Source organism: Asparagus officinalis, chromosome 5, assembly GCF_001876935.1.
Source record: "Asparagus officinalis chromosome 5, Aspof.V1, whole genome shotgun sequence".
NCBI lineage: Eukaryota > Viridiplantae > Streptophyta > Magnoliopsida > Asparagales > Asparagaceae > Asparagus > Asparagus officinalis.
In genome coordinates this window covers 112,145,797-112,155,176 of record NC_033798.1, presented here as the reverse complement: position 1 = coordinate 112,155,176, position 9,380 = coordinate 112,145,797, and the positions used below count along the sequence as shown (strand labels likewise).

The window sequence follows — 9,380 nt, the reverse complement described above, 5'->3', positions numbered from 1 at the left end:
CCGGCTTTCGGCGCACCTATCACGTCTAGCGAATGTTGTTGGTGACAGGACTAAGACACAATCCCCTGAATTGACGATCATGGTTTCGAGGAACGCTAGACGTCTCTGAGAAGATGTGGTGGTCACATCCCACAAGTCAAGGCAAGGAGTCAAGTTTGTCCTTTCTCCCATTTCATAAACCTCTTCCGGCACACTGCGTAAAGGAAGGAGGTCTGCCAGAAACTTAGGAAAAAAGAAGTTTGAGACAGCTTCTCCTCAGCAACTTTTTGGCTTTGCGCATCTAACTGCCGTGTAGTTCCGAGCTTCCGGATCGCCGCGCGGAACTACAACCCGAACTCTCTCAAGTTGGCATCTACTGGGGCGAACTGAAAGCTGCCATCCAGCAACTCATTCTAGACGGTCCCAAGGGAAGCAGACTCGACCCGAGCATCGAGCGAAGCATTCCTGTACCACCTAAAAGGTCCCCACAGCCAAAACAAAGAGCGGCCTTCCCTCTGCTTCTAGTTGTAGATATTTGATCATTAGTTTGCGATCTCGCCTTGACTGGCGAGTCTTCGCGTTTGAGCGAGCTCCAGTACGTGAGCGGGTTTCACCCCTTCGCCTGGAAGAACGGGTTCGCGATGACTCGCCTACTTCTCTACCTTTACGTTTATCCGTCAAATGGTTATGACGAGGCTCGCCAGCCTTCGAGGATTCGCCTACTCGGGTAGGCTCACTCCTTGGGAGTGAGTTATTCGCATCAGGGATATGACCTGAGAAGCGAAGTCTTACCGAGCGGGCGGCTCTGCCTTCCTCAGTTGGCGCTCCTGACTCGGAGGGCTTCCCAATGTCGGGCAGTTTGCCTTCTCGCCTAGCGTTCCTCGGGCCCGTATGATGGCTCAGGCCGTTATGAGGAACGGAGGTTTGGACCTCCTGTCTGACGAGTTCCTGCCGCCGCTGTTGGGTAGTTCTCCCAACGGGGAGAACGTCACCGCGAGCTGTGGCAGCGTGGTTTGTGCCGGAGTGAACCGGCGTTCCCTTCGGGGTAGGTGTCTGCGGGGATCGCTTGGCGACCCATTTGGCAGACCCTTGCCCTTTGCGCTCGACCCCCGGCTTGGCGTTGATCGATTGTGAGGGAACGGGTTCTTCCGATGAGACTCGGGTAGAACCCGTAGGTGCAGAGGCTTTGACCGTCTGAGGTCGGCCTCGACGCACGACTCTGTGACGTTTGCGGGACGCATCGCCACCAGAGGAGGAGGAGGACAAGTACTCTTCGTACTTGGCCTGGTCGAACTCAATTTCTAGGGACTCCACTGTCGTCCCTACAGCAACCTCATCAAACTGAGCCACCACCATTTCACTCGATGAAACAGCTTCTCCCACTGTGGTCGCCATCTTCTGTAGGGTGAATATTTGATTTCCCGAAAAAAGGGAGTTTCGTTTGTATTTATAAGAAAGCTTATTACAAACTAATGATCAAATAGTTACAACAGAAGCAGAGGGAAGGCCCTCTTTGTTTTGTGTGGGGACTTTTAGGTGGCTACAGGATGCTTCGCTCGATGCTCGTGTCGAGTCTGCTTCCCTTGGACCGTTCGAATGAGGTTGCTGGAGAGCTTCAGTTCGCAGTAGAAGCTCAACTTGAGAGAGTTCGGGTCTGTTTAGTTCGCCGGCGATCGGAGCTCGGAACTAAGCAGTAGTGCTGCAATGCAAAGAAAGTTGTGCAGAGAGCTTGGTCTCAACTCTTTTTCCTAAGTTTTGCGACCTCCTCTCCAGTGTGCCGGAAGAGGCTTTTAAATGGGAGAAGGACAACTTGACTCCTCCTTGAATTGTGGGATGTGACCACATCTTCTTCAGAGACGTCTAGCTGTTCCTCGAAACCATGATCGGTCATTCCAGGGATTGTGCTTTATGTCCTGTCACCTACGATGGGAAGGCCCATTCTTGTATGTGAGGCAACAAACGACTACTATCCGAGTGGATTTGACCAGCATTAATGAACCGCATTTATGAGTCCGCAGATCGATGAGGCGTCTGTCCGATCACCAGTACTGTGCGTGACCGCCCGGCGTGCTTTGAGCACGACGCTTTCTCCTTTCCGGTCAGGAGAGGCGGTGAAGTAGGTGTACAGTACTCGAGTGAGTCTAGCCAGCTTGCCGAGTGCCGGCGGACCCAGCTCCAGACTCAGACAGCCGAGGTGAGTCGCATTTATGAATGCTCAGGTTGACTCGACACCTGTCCAGCTCCTTCGCGCTGTGCGCACTGTGGGCGGCCGTTTTGACGGCCCTGGGGTACTGTGCTCTCTCTCCCTTTGGGTCGAGAGAGGTGGGAAGGCCCACCTCAGCACGTGGGGTAGTGGATACCCAGCTGTACTGACGGTTTTGGGGCTTGCTGGCGGATTCGACTCCGAACTCGGGCAGGCGAGTTGAGCGAAGAGCAAATTTCCGCCATCCTGATCGCTCCTGACTCATGCTGGCGAGTCGACCGTTAGGCGAACCTGGATTTGAGCCCAGTCGACGTCTACGCGGTTTAGGTTCGTGTCAGAGAACTGGGCGTGCGAACTCTTCTCCTAGACAAATTCCCTGTAGACCCATAGAGGTATTTTTTTACCGTCTACACACTTGGACAGGATGGTAGCTGACTCTGACTAGCGTGACATATTTCCCACTGCTGAGGTACACCACTTGAATTTATCTGTTTCTGACAATCGTCCTGTTATGTTATATTTTTCTGCTCCTCGCCCCCTTCCAGTTAGTCATGGTTGTCCCTTTCGCTTTGAAGCCTTCTAGCTCAAAGAGAATGATTTGAGTGATGTTATTAGCAGGGTCTGGCCTACGATCTCCACACAACAGGGTCTGTGTGAATCAGTTTGTCAGAAACTAGTGTCTTGTGCTACAAATCTCAGTAGTTGGAGCAAAGAGCGTTTTGGTAGATGGAGGCACATATTATCAGTTATTTAGCGAAAGCTCCAGTCTCTCTACTCTTCTCCTGATGTGGTGGATCGTGTGGCTGAGATCCGAAGACTTGAGAAGGAGAGGAAGGTTCTTGAGTATAGGGAAGAGAGCTTCTGGTGACAGCGAGCTAGGGTTGATTGGCTCCGAGACGGAGGCTGTAACACCAAATTCTTCTATATTAGAGCTTCCACTAGGAGAAGAAAGAACTTTATTAGTTGTCTACGTTATCCTAATGGCACTTGGGTGGAGGATCAGGTGGGAATTGTAACGCTTATTGAGGAGTATTCTCAAAACTATTTTCTTCTTCCACTCCTTCAGAGGAGGTTTTGGCTGAGATGTGTGGTGTTATATATTCTAAGTTTTCAGTAGATGACCTCTGGATCATTTCTGAGCCTTTTACAAGTGATGAGGTATGGGGTGCTCTTCGATCTATGGGCCCTTCTAAGGCACCCAACCCAGATAGCTTCCATGCATCCTTTTTTTAGTCCCAATGGTCTGTTATTGGCCCAGATATTTCGGCTGCATGTTTGAAGATTCTAAATGGGAGCTCGTCTATCAGGTCATGGAATAAAACTAATGTGGTTCTCATCCCCAAAAAGGATTCATCTAAGACTATGACAGATTTTAGACCCATTGGTCTATGTAATGTGGTTTATAAGATTGTCACGAAAACCATTGCTAATAGGCTGAAGCGAGTTCTTGGCAGATTGATCGGACACTTTCAGAGTGCCTTTGTCCTAGGGAGATCAATTTGTCATTATTGCTTTTGAACTTTTCCACACATTGCAAAAAAGGAGACGAGGTCAGTCTGGCCATATGGCACTGAAATTGGATACGAGTAAGACATATGATATAGTGGAATGAGGGTTTATTGACAAGGCCCTTCAGGTCATGGGATTTCTAGATCATTTGAGGCATCTTATCTTGGACTGTATCTCTACTTCCTCACTCTTTTTCTGTCTTAATGGGCAGATTGTGGGCCAGGTCACTCCTACTCGTGGTCTACGATAAGGATGCTCACTATCTCCATATTTGTTTCTTCTCTGCACGGAAACTCTCTCGGCATTGATCATCAGACATGAGGAGAACATGTGCATCAAAGGGTTATATTGTTCCCGGTCAGGGTCAAGGATTTCTCACTTGTTCTTTACAGATGACTCTTTAGTTTTTATTCAAGCTTCCCAGGCCGCTGCACAGGCTGTCCAGAGTACTCTGCTACTATATGAGGCTGCAACCGGTCATAAAGTCAACTTTCAGAAGTCTGCCATCACCTTAAGCCCCTGTGTAGATGAGGATACTAGGGCCTCTATTTTCTCTGTCTTGGGGCTTGATAAGGCCCAGTCACATAATCGGTACTTAGGCCTCCCTTTGGTGGTTGGAAAAAGCCGTAGTCAGACTTTTGCTTCAATTAGAGACTCAGTTTGGAAAAGAGTCCAAGCTTGGAGGAGGGCTCTTTTCTCAGCTGAGGGGCGAGAGGTTATGGTGAAAGCTATTTTGCAGGCGATCCCATGCTGTGTGAAGAGTATCTTTCGCATTCTAATTTCTTTGTACAGAGAGATTGAGTCTATCATTATGAGATTCTGGTTGGGATCAACTTCTGGTGAGAGAAAGATTCACTGGGTTAGGTGGCAAAAGGTGTGTCGTGCAAAGTCAGAGGGTGATCTAGGCTTTAGAGATCTACAGATGTTTAATCAAACATTGGTGGCTAAGCAGGCATGGAGAATCATTCAGGACCCTTCTTCTCTGGCTAGTAGGGTTTTGAAGGGGAAGTATTTCAAGGACTCGGACTTCCTTTCAGCTGGTGTCGGCCCTGACTGCTCTTATTTATGGCGAAGCATTATCTGGGGGAGAGAGCTCCTGGCTTGAAGTTTGAGATGGAGGATAAGTGATGACCAGGGTGTCTCTATTAGTGCTGACCCATGGATCCCAAGGCCCTTTTCTTTCAAGCCAATCACTTCTCTGATCGACCCTTCCAAAAGGGTGGCTGGGCTGATCTTTGCTTCGGGTACTTGGAATCATGAGCTGATTGCTACCTCCTTTTGGCAGGTAGATCGGAAGGACATTTCATTTATCCCACTGCCGCCTTCTCCTATCCCCGACAGACTCATTTGGCATTATGAGGAGAAGGGGTGCTACACAGTCAAGAGTGGATACCGACTTCTTCGCCGCATTATGCCTGATACTGCTTCCACCTCGAATTCTAGGGTAGCGAAGTAGTGGTCCTTGATCTGGCATGCGGAGATCCCACCGAAGATTAGAGTATTCCTTTGGCATCTGTTCTATAATGCTCTCCCCAACTCAACTGGTTTATCTCGCAAGGGGATCTCTGTACCCCTAGTTGCCGTCTTTGCTCTACTGCCTTTGAGACCGCCCTTCATATCTTCACTGTCTACTTCTTTGCTCGTTTAGTGTGGGAGTCCTTAGATCTTTGGGAAGTGATTAATAGTTTTCGAGGCATGTATTGTGGTAATTTTCTTTTCCATCTCATCTTTGTATGCCTGGGGACTCTCTGGCTTTGGCTTTCACAACCATGTGGTTTATATGGGGGAAAGAAATATGCGCTCTCATGGTGGTGGTGTTAGAGAGGCCTCGGTCTTGTTGACTCGGATTCTCTATTTTGTGGAGGAAGGGGATAGAGTTAGAGGCCTCTCCCGTGACATTGTCACCCCTTCCAAATGACTTTCTGCTTGGTATCCCCTGCTCCAGGTTTGCTGAAACTCAACACAGATACTGTTATTCCTCTGGAAGGAGATATTATTGGTTTGGGAGGTGTTATTCGGGATCACCATGGACATGTGATTGGTTTCTACTCTATAGAGATTAGGGGTCCTATGTCTGTGGATCATACAGAGCTGTTAGTTGTCCTAGAAGGCATTCGCTTTGTTCGACGTATGAACTGAAGGATTTCAGTGGTGAAAATTGACTCTCTAAAGGTTGTCTCATTGGTGGACGCTCATTCTCCTTCTGCTTCCTTGGCTCCTATCGCAGATGAAGTTCGCGCTGGTCTGACTATTACTGGTTGCACTAAAGTTTCTTATGTAAGGCACACTGGTAATGTTGTTGCTCATTTCCTAACTAAGTCGGTTGATTATTTATCATCTTGTTTTTGGTCTGTTTCCATCCCTTTGTTTTTGAGACAGAGTGTTGTTGAGACTTGGCTGGTTAGGACCTACCTTCCTTTTCAAAAAAAAAAAAAGAATATAAATTAAGTAAATTCTTAGATCATAATGATAGAACAAAATCAAACTTGCCAGAAAATCGATAATTCAATATGCAAATAACGCATCATACAGGGAGCTGCGTGGAAAAATACTTAAGTAAAAGGAAAGTTAAAAGGCCAGATTACCCCTTGTTACCGCCATTTCCCTTTTGCTTGTCCCGTGCTGCGCCTCCTTTTTCCTGCGCCCGTAATAAATCCGCCCAAAGAACAGGATAGCGATTCCAAGCCACTGACCAATCACGGTACAGTGAACCCCCACCATCCCCGATTCCTTATCCTGTACCTCCGATGACCGGAACACAAATCGTAGTCTAGAGATTAGGAACCTGACGCCATGCCTGCGTCATCGCCGGAGGAAGGAGAGGGAGCCAGATGGAGCTGGGACGAGGAGAAGGCCTTCGAGAACGCCATAGCCACCGTCGCAGGCGGCGGCGGCGGCGACGGAAGCAAGATCGATTCCTCGTATTGGGATGAGATCGCGGCATAGGGTTTCGACGAAGAGCGGGCGGCGAGGAGGTGAGGAGACATTTCGTAGGTGCTGTGGAGGATTGGAGGCGATGAGGCTGGGAAAAGTTCGGCGGTTGCCGAGGTATTTGGGGGAAGAGGTTAAGGAGAAGGAGAAGGAGCAGAGTAATGGCGGTCAGCAGAGTCAGCAGTATCAGAGTCATGGGGGTTTTGGAGAGAGGCGAGGGTTCGAGGGGAAGGCTTGCTCGAAGGCGGAGCAGGAGAGGAGGAAGGGGATCCCGTGGACCGAGGAAGAGCACAGGTGAAAAAGATCTCACCTTTGTTGATTAGTTTTTGCTGATTTTGTTGCAGTTACATGAATTCGAAAGTTCAATCTAGCTAGAATTGGATTGGTTTTAAGTCCTTTTAAGTTTTGGTGTTTCATATGTTTTATTAGTATTATTCGTAAATTGAACTTTGGAAGATCGAGAGCAGTGATTTTGGGGTAGTAAGTGTAGGTGACATCATTGGGGGTGCTACGTTATGTTGCTGGTTGTTTTCCGCAACAAAATATTGAGAATGTTTGGCAAACCTAGATATGACATGTGTTTGAAAATTGAATCAGAATTGGTAATATATAAAATGTGCTATATTGCGTCATTTTCTCAAAAAGTTGTTATTCCGTATATTATTACATATATATGTACACACATACACACATATAGTATCTACAAATAAACATATTCTGGAGTCAAAATACATTACATATATCTTCGTATCCAGATTCTTAGACAATTATGGTGTTTGATATCCCATGCCTATGTTAGTGGGTTTAGGCGTCTATGTCTACTTGTCATAAGCTTAAACTGATATGGAATGTAAGATGGAGGCCAGGTGGTAGGTAGTGGAGATGAGACGACGTAGCTGAGTTTATGCGTAGTGGCACGTGGAGTATACGAGCATATTTCTTGCTGTAGATTCTTATGTTTGCTTCTGTGCTCTATCATTTATCATTTATACTGTATATGAAAGTAAACTTATACATAACATGTAACCCGGTGATATAACAACTCCATGTTTTATGGTAGTTTTTCAAGATCGGTATATTCTGTCCATCATCTCACATTACTTCGGTTCTCTTGTTTTTGCACCACAATGAATGTTACTTTTTCAGTTCTCTGATATTTTAATGGTTTGAATCCATTTTTGTTTTTTATGTTCATTCATTGTCTTCTTTGGCTACTCATATTTTTATCTCTGAAGCGATTACACATAAATCAGCTTTCTTTGGTGGGTATGGGAATCTGTCGAAAAATCTGTCTTGTTTGAATCTACAAGATAAAATCCAACTTTTATTTATGCTATCATGCATCCCCTAAACATTGAAGGACAGATTCAAATCAAAGTTTTAAATTCTGATGTCCATGTATGAGCTAATCACATGTTTCCAATCATATATTAGGCTGTTCCTCCTTGGCCTCGACAAGTTTGGGAAGGGTGATTGGCGTAGCATATCAAGAAACTTTGTGGTATCAAGGACTCCAACTCAGGTAGCAAGTCATGCCCAAAAGTATTTTATCCGCTTAAATTCCATGAACAAGGATCGCAGGAGATCAAGCATCCATGACATTACAATGGTCAATGGTGGTGATGTAGCCTCTCCTCAGGGGCCAATTACTGGTCAGTCCAATGGAAATCCTCCAGCTCTAGCTGCATCATCTTCTATGAAACACCCTTCTCAGCATCCCCAACACCCTCCAGCTATGCCTGGGGTTGGAATGTATGGACCGCCTATGGGTCATCCTGTTACTGGTCATATGGTCTCTGCTGTCGGTACTCCAGTTATGCTTCCTCCTCATGGACATCCACCTTATGTTATGCCCGTTGCTTATCCAGTTCCACCATCATCAATGCATCAATAGCTCCTCATTGGAAACATCTGCTGCCCATCACCTTTGCGTTTGATAATGAGAAATAACCCAGGTTTGATGTTCTGATTGTTGGGTGGGTTCCATGCTACGCATATATGTGTATCTTCTAATGTATAGACAGTTGCACGTTGATTTCATGTTTTGTTCTCGAGAGATAAGATGCTTAATTGCATGTATGTACAGCAATTGCTCTTTGGGTACTTGTCTATTTTGGTGCCAATGTGATGTATAATAAAATATATAGAGATCGAACTCTTTTTATTATGTGCCTTTCTTGGAACTTTGGATGATAAGACTATTCCCGCTAATTTGCTTCTTTTTCCGGAAGCTTTTTCTTCAGTTTTCTGTCTTTCTTTTCTGGAATCTGGTATTAGGACCATAAGTACGGACAGATAGATTGTAATAGCATATTCTGTAGACCAGTCAAGATATAACCTCAATCAATACTTTTTATACTTGCTCAGTTTATTCTTATGGAGTTTTCAACTTTTGTAAACATAAATTAACTGGCCAGAGATTATTATTTTTTCAGGTAAAGAGTCGCATGTCAATTTTGCCTTCTTTTTTCATACTGGTTTTAGATGCAAAAGACTCTGAACGCATTTTGTTCTTTTTCTTCCTTGATCTATATAGGTGAAGATCAATTTTTTTGAGTAAGCGTGCATTATGGCACCTGACTGATATTTACCAGGAGAAAGGCGATTATGGTAATGTCTCTGCACAAGAGGGTAAGTATAAACAAGTCAACTTGTCAAAGATCCTGAATATTTAAGTTTATATCTGATCTCTTGCAAAGGAAAATTCTTAGGTGCTCCATGAGCACTACACTACACCAATAGAAAAAGACTATGTGAC

General features: G+C 45.8%; 1 protein-coding gene across 1 annotated transcript; it reads left to right on the top strand.

Moving 5' to 3' along the window:
- On the top strand, positions 6,692-8,864 carry LOC109840718 (transcription factor SRM1-like). Its single transcript, XM_020409459.1, has 2 exons — positions 6,692-6,916; positions 8,057-8,864. The coding sequence occupies exons 1-2, from the start codon at positions 6,708-6,710 to the stop codon at positions 8,514-8,516; spliced, it is 669 nt and encodes a 222-aa protein (XP_020265048.1). The 5' UTR covers positions 6,692-6,707; the 3' UTR covers positions 8,517-8,864.